Source organism: Lactuca virosa, chromosome 5, assembly GCF_052849685.1.
Source record: "Lactuca virosa cultivar CGN04683 chromosome 5, Lactuca_virosa_CGN04683_v6, whole genome shotgun sequence".
Lineage (NCBI taxonomy): Eukaryota > Viridiplantae > Streptophyta > Magnoliopsida > Asterales > Asteraceae > Lactuca > Lactuca virosa.
The window spans coordinates 172,210,369-172,225,313 of NC_136430.1; the positions used below are offsets into that span (position 1 = coordinate 172,210,369).

Below are 14,945 nucleotides of genomic sequence, written 5' to 3' on the forward strand. Positions count from 1 at the left end.
ACAAGGACTATAGTAGCTGGACCGCTCGCTTGGGCCTACAGTCTGACTGGACCGCCTCACAAGCCCTAGAGTACACTAGATTGCCGGGGTATCTTGGCCTACAACACAAAGCAGGACCGGCTAAACGCAACCAACCACAATATGTCGACATATTCACATAAACAAACAAATAGACAATAGCCAGCAACAAAGGTAATCATAACATAGCTATCAATCAAACAGATAGCTACAACATACCAACATCCTATACACAAGGATACATACTGCAATACAAAGTATAGCGAGAAAACTCACATCATAGTCTTGTAGATAACAAAACAGCTCTCGCAAATCAAAAAATTGGTAGTACATGTCATCCAAACACCAATTGGGGACCAATCCTTAAACTACAGCCCAAAACCCTCAAATTGACAAAAAGTCAAACTTGGTCAAAAAGTCAACGGTCAAAGTTAAAGTCAACAGTTAAAAGTCTTACAGTCGGCCGCCACGTCGTAACTAAGCTTTTGTAACGGAGACTGCCTTTTCTCACGTCGAGACAAAACTGTCCTGGAGACTGCCTTTTCTCACGTCGTGAAGGCCAATCCTTCATGTCGTGAGAACTACTATAGCCTTCTAAATTCATTAAGCTCTTAATCTTTCCAAAGGCTTTCCTACTCCTATGCATCATAAAATCAGTGCTTTATGGACATGCTTTCCTACTCTTAATGCATCATAAAAATTCATTAAGCTCTTAATCTTTCCAAAGGCTTTCCTACTCCTAATGCATCATAAAAATCAGTGCTTCTAAATTCATTAAGCTCTTAATCTTTCCAAAGGCTTTCCTACTCCTAATGCATCATAAAAATCAGTGCTTTATGGACATGCATGCCAATGCAGTAGGATTAGAGGCAAAGAACTGTCTGAACTTTTCAACAACCTGAGGATCCAAAGTTGATGGCGGTGTAACAATTGTTTCGGCCTCTATTGAAGGTGCAACCAAAACAACGAATTATGGTGAACGAAAGGGTGGAAAAGATGGGTGTGGCGAAAACTATCTAGAAGACCGATTTTTGCTGATAAGGCTGAAACTGTCTAGATGGTCTAGTTTGTTTTTGTTGCTGATTTCCCTTTTTTAACAACAAAGGGCATTAAGATTTCCAATGATTTTTATTTTTACAAAAGGAACACTCATCATATGCAACTTTAGAACGATTCTGATTAGAGTTTTGAGGTCGTTGTGGAGCAACAAAGTCGGTTGGAGTAGTGATAGGATTAGTCCCTTTGTCAACATGTAACTTGATGCGAGTTTCTTCACCAATTAATTCATGAAAAACCGAATCAATATTGGGTAGAGGTATATGATGAAAGATAGATCCACGTAAGCCTTCAAAATCAGAACGTAAATCCATCAAAAACTGAACCAAACGTTGTGCATCCCTTCTGACAATGTAAGCTTGGAAGGCCTTTAGTTCAACTGGTTTAGTAAGAGTCAACAGATCCCATAAATCAGATATAAAAACATAAAACTCTTGAATACTCAGATTGTTCTGTTGGAGGGCTCGAATATCAAATTCTAACTAATACTGTTTTGCAAAATTAGACTGTGTGTACAGTCTAGCCAAGTGATCCCAAACTTCCTTTGTAGTGTCATACTTTGCCAACTGTATGCCAATAGACTGAATTACATAACTGTTATTACAAGTGATAATTTTGGAGTTATCAGTCTCCTATGATTCTAATAAGGTTGCATAATTTGCAGCTTTCTTTTTTTTTGGTTTGTTTCGTTTATCGTCCACAATTCCCCACATATTCTTCCTCCGCAAAAAATTGTTCACAACATAACTCCAGTAGGCATAGTTCTTGCCATCAAGTTGGATACTAATAGACTGAAGAGAGCCATATTGACCATAACAACCAAAAAGGTTTATCAAAAACTTCACTCTGAACAAATATCGCAACGCAAATATAAAACCACGATGAGATACTGACGAAACAAACATAAACCCTCAAATAATCCTCAAATCGAGGCGTGGATATAAAATTGTGATGAGATATCGATGAAACAAACATAAACCCTCGAACAATCCTCAAATCGCGACGACGGTACACAAATCACGACGCAAATTACGACGAAAAACCCAAAAAACCAAACGAATACCAGCAATAATTGAAGCCCTCGAATAATCCAAACAAACCAAATACATAAACATATCATAAAGACATACCCAAAAACGTTAAAAAAAAAAATTCGAATACGACTTTGATACCATGTAAACTAATGAACAAAATTATTGCTAGGGTTTTATTATTAAATCAAAAGAGAGTACAATTACAGTGAAAGGAAAAGACAATATAAATAAAAAAGCTAAATAAGTTAAACCTAATTATAAGGCTAAAAACGTTAAAAAAAAAAATTCGAATACGACTTTGATACCATGTAAACTAATGAACAAAATTATTGCTAGGGTTTTATTATTAAATCAAAAGAGAGTACAATTACAGTGAAAGGAAAAGACAATATAAATAAAAAAGCTAAATAAGTTAAACCTAATTATAAGGCTAAAAGCTCAAACAAGACCCAAACTAAAAAATGGCCTAATAACTTTATTATGTGTAACATTCATGACGTAATTATCTACCAAAATCCTACAAAAGAGTTATGAGAAATTAAAGCAAAAATAAGTAAGCAATTAATTTTGTAGATATTGTCAAAAGTGACCTTTCTATACTACTAGGTTTTCATATGTTTTATTAACCGATTTCAAATTGTTGTTATAATCACAAATTTAATTAGGAAGTTTGTTGGAACGAATGAAGCATTAAATAAGGAATCTTAAGAAGAATAATTATGTAAATAACACTACATAAAATCTTTGAGAAATTAAATATCTTTTTATTTTTGTTCCTACAAATCCTTCTACCTAATTAATATTAATATACTAAAATATCATTAAATTTCATTAAATGAGATATTACAATTTCATTAGGTAGGAAGATTTGTAGGAATAAAAAGTTTGAGTATATTCAAAACTTTGATTGATCACTCGTAAATGCTACAAAAGAAATGCTCACATGCATATCGAGAGAAGATATGAGCAAGATAAGAACAAACTTTTTAAATAATACAACTACTAACACCACTATTTATACACAACTAATTTGCACAAAAGATACAATCTAGTGGCAAATATGGTCGAATGGAATTATGGAACGTAGTTGTTACATTTTACTAGCATGTAAAAATCATAAAGAATTATATATAAATTATTCATAAAACTTAAATGTAGTTGAGTATAGTTTGACCAAGAGGAAGCTACGTGCCCCACTTCCAAATTTCATTTAAATGACTTATGGACCCCTATAAATAGGTTTCATCTCATATACTATGTTATTAGCAGTAGAAAATAAAAATCTCTGAGAATGTCTTTCATACAAGAAGTTATTCGCCCCACTGCCAACTTCCATCCCAACCTTTGGGGAAATCAGTTTCTCATTTATGAAGAGGTATGTAATTTAATTATTAGAAAAAAAAACTAACTCGTGCATATTTATTACAACTTTAATGATTATTGATGAATGAATATAGCAAGCGGAGGAAGACGGGATAAAACAAATAGTCGAAGATCTGAAAGAAAAAGTGAGGAAAGATATAAGGGCAGCTCTAGGTGTTCAGATGGAACATACAATATTATTAAAACTTATTGATGCTATCCAACGTCTCGGAATAGTCTATTATTTTGATGAGGAGATTAAGCAAGCCTTGCAACATATCTATGACACATATGGTGATGACTGGAATGGTGGTAGCTCTTCCCTTTGGTTTCGACTCATGCGACAACAAGGATTCTATGTTTCATGTGGTGAGTATGCACCATATAGAAAAACAGTAGTTTGTGTGTGTGTGTGTGAGAGAGAGACTATATATATCCTCCAATTGAAGCTAACAATCTTTTACGTATCCACAGATATTTTCACTACCTACAAAGACGAAAATGGAGCTTTTAAAGAATCTTTGGCCAATGATGTTCATGAGATGCTTGAGTTATATGAGGCAGCATATATGATGGTGAAAGGCGAAGTTATACTAGATGAGGCTCTTGTTTTCGCAAGAACTCGTCTTGCCGACATAGCAAAGGATCCTCTTCAGAACGACCCTATTCTTTCTACCCACATACAGGAAGCACTACAGCAGCCTATACAGAGAAGGTTGCCAAGACTCGAGGCATTGCGTTACATTCCTTTCTACCAAAAACAAGCTTCTTGTAACGAGTCGTTACTTAAACTTTCCATGTTAGGCTTCAACCTGCTTCAGTCACTGCACAAGAAGGAGCTTAGTGAAGTTTCCGAGTATGCATGCTACCTCATCTTCCCTCGTTTAATTCATTAATATATTCAAGTTATAGATTTATATCCATGTGGACGTATTACTTAATTTACTGTAGGTGGTGGAAAGGTTTCAATGTCCCGAAGAATCTACCTTATATACGGGATCGATTGGTTGAATGCTACTTTTGGGCACTTGGTGTATACTTTGAGCCACAATATTCTCGTGCAAGAATTTTCTTAACAAAAGTGCTTGGATTGTCAACAATTCTTGACGATACTTATGATGCTTATGGTATTTTTGAAGAGCTTGAAATCTTTACCGAAGCAGTTCAAAGGTAGTATAATTTGCAGCGTGTTGTATTACACAAACATAGGCAAACTAACACGTCTAAGTCCTTAAACCCATTGTTTTGATCGAATTGACCTAGGAACTTTGAAAATTAATTACAGGTGGTCAGTTACATGCGTAGATGTTCTTCCGGAGTACATGAAACCGATATACCAGGGACTTATGGATGTTTACAAAGAAATGGAAGAAATCATGGCAAAGGAGGGAAGATCAGATCATGTTGACTATGCCATAGAATTTGTAAGTTTCAAACCTGTCAATCGTTTCTAATATGTTCATACTCCCAGATACATATAACTGTCAACCACAGATGAAAGAGTTCATTCAAAGCTACTTTACTGAAGCAAAATGGGTTAAGGAGGGTTTCAAACCAACAATAGAGGAGCACATGTCAGTTGCATTCGTGAGTTGTGGCTATAGCATGCTTACCGCATCATCTTTTGTTGGAATGGATGATTTCGTCTCAGACAAGTCGTTCAAATGGGTTCTCACGAATCCTACTATTGTCCAAGCTTCATGCGTGATTTGTAGATTCAAAGATGATACTGCCAACCACAAGGTACATCTAGTTTTATTGGCTTACATTGTTTTACACTGCGATTAATTATCACTTTTTTCCTATGATCAGCATACCCATTTGTTTTTTTCTCATAACACTGTGCTAGATTTGGAAGTCTAAATGATGTTAATAATAATAATATAGGAGGAACAAGAAAGACAACATGTCCCATCTTCCGTGGAAATTTATATGAATCAATACGATTTCACAGAGGAGTACGTCCATAAGTTGTTGCACCAGAAGGTCGAAGATGCATGGAAAGATATATCCCTGGAGACTCTCATTTGTAAAGATGTTCGAATGTCTCTAATAATGCGTGTCATCAACTTGGCACGGGTGATAGATGTCTTACATGGACATAAAGATCTCTTCACTCATGTGGAAGAAGAACTCATAGCTCATATCAAATCTTTATTGGTTCGTGAGATGAGTATATGAGTTCAAATTCTCTGGTCGAGATGCGCTCAAGAAGTAGGTTCTCCATCGTTTTGCAAAATAAAAAATCAAGATCTGTCGTGGTCATGCGTGCATTATCATGTTTATGTAATAAATTTTAATTTCTCATTTGTTTTTCTATGCTACATACAATAATAAAAAGCATTTTATGTTTTATGCTGGCTACCGCTATTATGAAAAACCTTTTTAATGACATAGATTGTATGTTATAAAATTGTATAAGATAACACTCTAATATATATATATATATATATATATATATATATATATATATATATATATATATATATATATATATATATATATATATATATATATATATATATATAGAGGTAAGTCCAATTGAGAAAATAAAAAAGGTTGAGAATGGAGGAATTGTTCTCAGCCACTCATTTATTTTTGCCGCAAAAACCTTTGTTGTACCAGCGGAAATGGATAAAGAATACACATGTGTTTCCAACAAAACATGTTTCCTTAAACTATGTTAATCATTACCTTAATATATACAAAAACATAGTTTTTTTTTTGTTTTTTTAATTTTTAAGAAGTTATTTATATCGATAAATGATTTTAAATATACCAAAATTTATGATTTTTTATTCTCTACAAATAGATATCCATATTGATATACTTTTAAGATAAAATAAATATTTTTTTTTATTTTCAGCTATCGTTATTAATAAGTGAATAAAAATGCATCAGATTTTTGCTACAGTACATTCGTTATTCATTTATGAACAAAAATATATAGTTAATTCTTTTTACAGTTTAAGTATCATTTATACTACTTATTCATATATGAATAACAAATTAACTGTAACAAAAATCTGATAAATGTTTTATTCATATATGAATATAAAATATGACGACAACTAATAGACGTTTTATTCATATATAAATATAATATATGATAAAAGATGATGTAAAAAATATATTTTAAGTAAGAAAACTTTATTGCGTGTCATATTCATATATGAACGGTACTTAAACTATAAAAAAAGTTACGCATACGTTTTATTCATAAGTAAATAACGAATATACTGTAATAAAAATCTGACAGATTTTTTTATTCACTTATGAATAACGAGAGCTGAAACTCTAAAAAAAATAAATTTTTTATTTTATCTTAAAAGTATATCAATATGGATGTCTATTTATAGAGAATAAAAAATTATTAATTTTGATATATTTAAAATAATTTTTCGATAATAATGGCTTTCTAAAAATAAAAAAAACGAAAAAAATATGTTTTTGTGTATATTAAGGTAATTATTAGCATAGTTTAAGGAAACATGTTTGGTTGGAAAACACATGTTTATCCGTTATCCATTTCCGACGGTACGCCTAAGTGTTTTCCGTTATCCGTTATCCATAAATGATGTTAATAATAATAATAATGGCTTTAACCTTTTTTTTTTTTTCAATTGAACCCTCCACTATATATATATATATATATATATATATATATATATATATATATATATATATATATATATATATATATATATATATATATATATATATATATATATATATATATATATATCAAGGTTTTAAATAACGTAAGACGTGGCTTGGCGGCAAGATACAAGATAAGTTATAACAAGCTTTGGCTAGCCATGACGTTTTTCAAGGCGTAACTATTTTATATATATTATAAAAGATAAATCATATAATTATTGATTTTTATCAAGTATATCAAGTTTTTAGAAGTGTTATATTAGTATTTAATATAAAAAGTTAACAAAAACTCAATTATTTTAGGCCCGACAAAAAAAAATCGAAAAAAAAACAAAAAAAACTCGCGTCTTGAAAAAAACTCGCGCCATATCGCGATAAGGCATGCATTGACACGTTATTTGGACGACACGTTTAACAAACCTGCCTTGGACGTTTTCGCAACGGCTACACCACGCCTCACGCCATGGCATGCCTTGAGGCGCGCCATGACGCGTTTTTTAGAACCATGATATATATATATATATATATATATATATATATATATATATATATATGTCATTCATTAGTATGAAAAAGGGTTTTTTGCGACGGAATTTTCTGTTTGTATTCCGTCACTTAACGGTTACCGTCGGAATTTGGTTGGTAGGAAAAGTCTGGTGGGTAATTATTTGTGACGGATTATAGAAGCATTTTTCTTTAACCAGGGTTCACCGTATTTCCCGACGGATTACTGACAAACGATATTTTCCAACGAATTACTGACAGACTATAGTGATGGATATGATAATCAGTTTAAATGATTTTTTTTAAGCAATATATAATTAAAAAAATCAATATTTTGTTCATGCTCAAATGCAAAATAATAATAATAATAATAATAATAATAATAATAATAATAATAATAATAAATAAATAAATAAATAAATAAAAATCCATTACATCTATGGTAATAGGAATACAATAAATAAATCTAAATCCAATACATTTAGTCCATTTCGTCAGTGGTGGAAAGTTCTGATCGTAGACCGGATCAATTTCAACAACAACTTCTTCAAATTCCGATTGAGCATTCGAATCATTATTTTCGATATTCTCCCCCGGAAATTTGCATTTGACCCATCACTTAGATTCGAGCTTTCTCCCTGAAGTGGACCATCTGGATCAATATTTAGAGATGAACTCTCCCCCTAGTTCGGAACATCATGAGGTTCTGAGTGAGTTGCATTCGGAATTGACTGCTCGTTTCGATTCTCAATTTCTTCAGCAGCTTCTGGTGGGATGTCAACTCCACCAAGCAAATTACACCCTTTGTTTGAAAATAAAACGTAATATAATGGTAAAAAGGGGTATCGATCCTCAGGGAAATGGTTGTATTAAATCACCAATGCAATCCAATAGAATTAGTGTAAATAAACTAAGTAACTACAATTAAACTAAAAAGGGGAGGTGGTTATGATTGCTTGAAAACTAAAAGACTTGAATAACTAAAAAGTTTGTAATTAAGCAAGATGATGAGATGCTCAAATATTGATGAGAATTGGTTAACCAAGGCAATTCAAGACAATGAACATTTGTGTGTTTATCATTAGGATTCAACATTAAGCTTATCATTCATCCCAAATTGGTTATAGCAATCATGAAGCATGATATGTCAAGATTCCTCATAGGTAGTATGGTGGTTGGGGAAGCCCACAACACACCTTCTTAATCAAAATCAAAGATACAATTAAAGCAATTGAACCCAAGAAGTTGATTAGCCTTAAGAATGAAGGAATCCCCAATTCCTAGAGGATGTCAATGCTTACACATCCATAAAGGAGCTATGATTCATAAGCTAGAGATGATTTCTACCATCATAAAGCCCTTGTTCTAAGTAAATTCAATGATTCAATGCTAAACCAAAGAAATAAACAAACAATTGTTCATTCAAGTACCAAGCTCATTATCAAAGTATTAAACAAGCATAAGAAATATGAACTAGAATCATAAACATAAGATAAATGATAAATAAACATGAATCCTTCAAAAACCCACAAACATTAAAAGGTTTTAGCCAAAGTTAACCAAAATAGAGAAATTAGCCACTCATGGCAATAGAATAACAATCACAAAAGTCTAATTGCATAAAGAAACTACCAATAACTTGGAAAGATGAAAAGAAATGAGTCTCAAGCTCCAAAATCGCCTTCTTCTGGTCTCCAATTGTGTAAAATCGAAGTGATAGCTGATAGATCCAATCCCCCAAGGTAATGGCAAGCCAAATGACCAAAATGCCCAAAACTGGGCAGTTGCGCGGGTACCCGCGCAAGTGCTGCTGGAATGCTATTGGCTCATTTTTTTCTCCACTAACCATCCCACTACCAAATATTCCCTTGGTCCCCTCCATATCCCACATGATTCTAATTAACCAATCATCTTTTAGCTTCAAATATGGATGTTCCAAGCCCAAAATAAAAATCCATGATCCATCTTCACAAGCCCACTTCATCCAAGTCCTTAGCCTTTTTAAAGCCCAAATCTCCTTTAATGGATCCGCCAAGCCCAATAATGTCTCGGAAGCCCACAAAGCCCATTTCTAAGCTAATCCATAACTGCAACAAGCTCCAAAACCCTACAAAATATCTCATGCAACATAGAAAGTCCCTGGTACGATCCATGATAGAGAAAAATAAAGAATATACAATGCAATACTAATAAAAAGAGCTAAAAATACTATAATAAACTAATAAAAATAAGGAAATAAAATAAACTATCAAATCACCCCAAGCTTAAACCTAACTTGTCCTCAAGTTAGAACAAGACTAAAATGAGCTCATGATGAGCTAAACTAAAAAGGAAAAAGAAAGATACCATAGAACTTGGTCAATATCAGTCAACATGGTCAGAATCAGTCTTTCATGGACCCTACGCATCTTCAAAATGTTTCCCTCTTTTGAGCCATAAACCGCATTCTCAACCACTTGATGGGCGAATAGATCACGACTGGATGTAGTCGCGGTGTGCAATACAAAGGAAATAGAGGATGCGCCAAGTGGGGGCACTTTAAATCAACAATGTAGACCATAGTGCATGAAGGAAAGGCGTCTCTTCACACACTATGATTCCTTCATTTTTCAGGCTAAAGTGTATAGTACGAAATAGGGTTTTGCAGCGTGGCCTCCGGGCAAACATCCGGTTTCAGAGGCTTCTCCCTTGTACTGTCCTTTACAGTTTACCGTCTCATCGTCATAGCCTTTTCTCACCAAAAATCAAAAATAAAAATAAAATAATAAAAATTCTACTTATCCTAAATCTAAACCTAACAGCTTAAATCTTCAATCTTGAACTTCTGTTATTTGGTCTTCAGCCTCTTTGTAGCTCGCTCTTCTTCTTCTTCTTTTTTTTTTGAAAGAAAGTCTTGAACTTGGATTCTTGTTCTTCTTTTTGTGTTGCTCTTTTTCTTCATTTTTCTTCTTTGTTTTTGTTGCTTTTCTTTAATCTTCTTCATTGTTTCTTTTTGTCTTCACTTTTCCAATTTCTTCATTTTTTTTTTGTGTTTTCTTCTTGGAAGGTCTAAGATCAACTAAAAAGGGTGGGATATGACTCAAAAATGGGTGTTACCGAAAAAACTTGGTCCCAAAAGATGTGAATTGGGGGACCCACTTCAAAGTTCATCAAGCACCTTAATACAAGGTGTGATAAACAAAATCTATCTAACTATCTACTCTAGACCCCTACAAAATGACGACCTATCTTAAAAAGGTGGTGAGAATCTAACTAAGTAAGGCTCGGACGAGACTCGGGAGTACTAAGAGATACTCCCCCCAAAACCAAGATGCGAGTCTTCAATGTCTTCAAAATACCTTACCGGGCTAATCTTTGCTCGCACACATCGGTTTGACCAACCACATCCCTCCGCACCTAGACCCAATCAAGCTACCTGCATCTGACCCCCACACAAGCGGTCTCAAAGTAGTCTGTGAGGCTCAAAACGTGTCCCATTTATCCAATACAAGGAATTTCATATCAAGACCCGGGACCAATCTATGATTCAATACTTATGACTCGGCGCTATGGTACCTGTATGGATGAGAAGATAAGAGAGAACAAAAATGCATGAACTTAAACTAGAATGCATCTAAAAAGTATGAAACTTAGATGAATGACCTAAATGACTTACTCTAAATGCAACAATATACAACCTAAATGCAATAAAAAATAAAAGATAAAGACTACCTCACCCCAAGATTAAAATTAAGAATTATCCTCAATACTTAGGATGAGAGTAAGGAAGGATCATATCGGGATCAAGGTGGAGGAGGACCGCGAGGGCGGTAACCGCCTTCGGGCCGAAAATGATACCAAAGATCCTCCATGTAGTTGTTAGTGCGGGCTTGCTGCTCCTCGATGCGCCGAATGGATGCTGTATTTCGGTTGCCCTGGAGGCGCAAGGTGGCAAGCTGACTGTATATATCAAGAGGCAACTCAGGTTCCGGCTCGGGCTCGTTGTGTTGTGGATAAGACTGGTACTCATGTTGTGGCTCAAAATGTGCTCCCGAAGGCTGACCATAAAAGGGTGGTGGCAATTGTCGGATTGGGAGGTCATAATGGTCTTCGGCCTCAAATGGACTACCAACATTGGCATTGTCGACCTGCATTTCATCCTCATCTTCTGCAGCATCATCATCATGTAAATCTTCAGGTAAGAACCAAGTTTCGGGGTTGCTGGTGGAAAAGGCGGATATGCTTATATTAGGTAAGGTATAAACTGGTTGCTTGACATGGTTGATCCAGGAGTACTGACGATTGTTGATAGGCACCAATAACTTCATTCGGGTGAGAGTGAAGCAGTCGAGGAGGTAGAGAGTGATGGGTTTTTGAGCAATACATCAATCCTATGGTGTACATGCAAACCCTAATAGCTTTGGATCTAGTTTGTCTAATGAACATGCAATTGAATATCCAAAGCTATAAACCCTAGATCTATCATATAAGAACTGAAATAAGGGTTTAGTAATTACCTTTGATTGTTATATAGTAATAACAATCAATTCCTTGCTTTGATTGGCTTCAGAAAGCTTAGTGCCTCAAGTGTTGCACCTCTAATGGAGTCACAAACACCACTAAGCAATTGGATGAAGGAGAGAAGAGAGGGGAGGCACCAAAACCGGCTGGAAACCCTAAAGGAACATTTAGCCACGTTTTTGGGGTATAGGGGTCCTTTATATACATGTAGGCTATTAGGGTTTGCAACTAGGAAACCCTAATATGACTGCTTAGGCCCTAAGCAGCACATGGACTCCTTTAACATATCCCTTGGACGAATTCCTTATGGGCTTCTCATAGAATTCGTCCAACCTATATATATATATATATATATATATATATATATATATATATATATATATATATATATATATATATTATTAGGTGATCCATAGCCCAATTGTAATTATCTTATAATTACAACTCCAGTCCCCTAAGTTTAATTAATCTCTTTTAGCCACTAAATTAATTCTTAATTAATTCTTGACTAATATTAATTAAACAATATGATTTCTCCTTTAATATATTATTCTTATAATATATTAATAAATCATAATTAGACCTTTCTCTCCTTAATTCATCCTATATATTGCTATGGTGAAGGCAACCCAAAAGGACCATGCTCATAATCAGGTCAAGAACATACCAAAATAGTTATGGACTTAGACACTAATCCAACAGTCTCCCACTTGGATAAGTCTAATAACTACTTTGCATAACTTCAGAACCTGATCAGCAATCGTAGCTTTCAAAAACCGCTGTCAACTCTGATCTTATCAGATACGCGTGTCCTTTAGATAAGGGATCATATATTCCTCCATTCTACAAGATATCGTATAGACATGAGACATGGATTTAAATCATTCTCTCTGTCTATGTATTGTTTCCCGACCTCTGATTTATGACGACTGACAACAGACTACAATTGAACACATGAACTTAGTCCCGGCTTGGCCAAGCGCTTAGGGTGTCATCACTAAATCATGGAGGGGCCCACATATATCGCTTTTATCCCACTTTGGGTAAAAGGAATGGATAAACTTCGACTCAAATGCTTGCTTTCACCTACTAATCGAATCACACACAACAATAAGTTTTAGAACACCAAGTTAATGGTGCGTTTATTTATCATCAATGTGCAACCGAAAAGCAAATAACAACTCACACTTCTCGGTTTCAAGAATATACAATGTTATCGTCTCACTAATCACCCGTGATAAATCCATGAAGTGATTCAAGTGAGCATGGGTTTAATCCAATACTTTAATCTTATCAAAGCACTCATGAACTCTGCAGCAAACTTGTGCTATGTCTAAACACTTTAGACAATCTACAGACAGATTCATGACAGTCTTCCTTCATACTTACTTCCAACGTATGACCGACTGTGGAGGTTCGAATAACCCAGTTATTCTGGAAGTCAAAACATGCAAAGTGAAACAGAATAATAATATTAATCCTATATGGCCCCAAAACTTTTGAGCGTAAATAAAAACACTTTTATTTAAACACCATATTGATTACTCATTATTCATTGCTTACTGTTTCAGAAAATCAACTTATTACTCGAATTATAACCACAATTGTCCCATGCTCCAAGCATGCGCACTTTGGTTTCCTATGGTCCATACTTTGTGAAATAGATCTATTGAAAAACTTTTCCAATGAAACTCATTTCACAATCCCCAATCCTTATTATTAGTATAAGAATACCAAATTCTTGCCACTTTTAGAATATGTCAGATTCTAACATTTTATGCAATGATTCTTTCGTAATGTCACAGCACAAAAATCACCAAGACCCGGCTAATGAAATTACAAGGTATTCAATCGGAAATTGTTACAAGACAATTCCATAGACGTGAAGTCTCACATTCAAAGTATATTCCTTTGAACATCCTTCTCGCAAAAAAGTTTCTAATCTAGACATATTTCTTAATATCCAACTCCCATTAATGGAAACATTTCCATATTTGCCATATGACAACTTATTCTTAATAGAATCTTATCTATTCATAATAATGTCAATATAGTCCATCTAGTACTATACTTTCAACTAGTCACAAGCGACAAATCCTCAGTGAACCTCAGATCGTCCTTTGATAGTTGTTTAATTATATTAGTCAAAACCGATTCTAGTCCCTTTTTCCCTCTTAATGCCCTAGGCATTTTGAAAATTTTAGAATGGTCAAATATTATAGCATATGCAATCGATCCTATACCCGAAGCATATTGGACATGATGCATAATGTCTCACATAAAGACGTGACACTTTATCAGCCTTCTGCCATAATATTTTATGTGCCATGTTCCCACAATTCGAACTATGCAGAGGGATGCCGTAATCATAATTGAATTTTGAGAATGCACTATGTATCCTTGACTAAATTTATTAACATTTCTTGATCTAAGCTTTAGAATTTTGAAACGAAGTATAATATTCTCTCCCTTAATTATAGCAAAACAACTTTTCAACCCTTGCAACTTTGCAAAGTGAATCTTTGTTTTCTATAATTAATATTGCTAACTTGCAATACTTACCATAATAATCATGCTCCTACTAACATGATGATTATTTTCTTACCAGCATAACACTTATGCTCCCACTAGCTTTGACATGTATTCAGAAAACAATTGAACTTCCAGAATACAATGCTTATTGAATTCCTTAAGTTCATATTTCTAATACCTAATGCTTTGATAAGCCTTTATCTAAGCTTTTTAAGCTCATACACCTTTGCCTTAGATAGCAATTCAGAATTTATGTTACTAAGTCCCAGATGTTCAGAC

At 34.1% G+C, this 14,945-nt stretch overlaps 1 protein-coding gene across 1 annotated transcript; it reads left to right on the top strand.

Moving 5' to 3' along the window:
• The first annotated feature begins 3,399 nt into the window (after positions 1-3,399).
• Positions 3,400-5,689, top strand: LOC145114863 (E-beta-caryophyllene synthase-like). Its single transcript, XM_079050972.1, has 7 exons — positions 3,400-3,483; positions 3,566-3,839; positions 3,945-4,326; positions 4,422-4,640; positions 4,756-4,894; positions 4,965-5,213; positions 5,358-5,689. Exons 1-7 carry the CDS (start codon positions 3,400-3,402, stop codon positions 5,649-5,651), a joined length of 1,641 nt encoding a protein of 546 aa, XP_078907098.1. The 3' UTR covers positions 5,652-5,689.
• Positions 5,690-14,945: the final 9,256 nt, after the last annotated feature.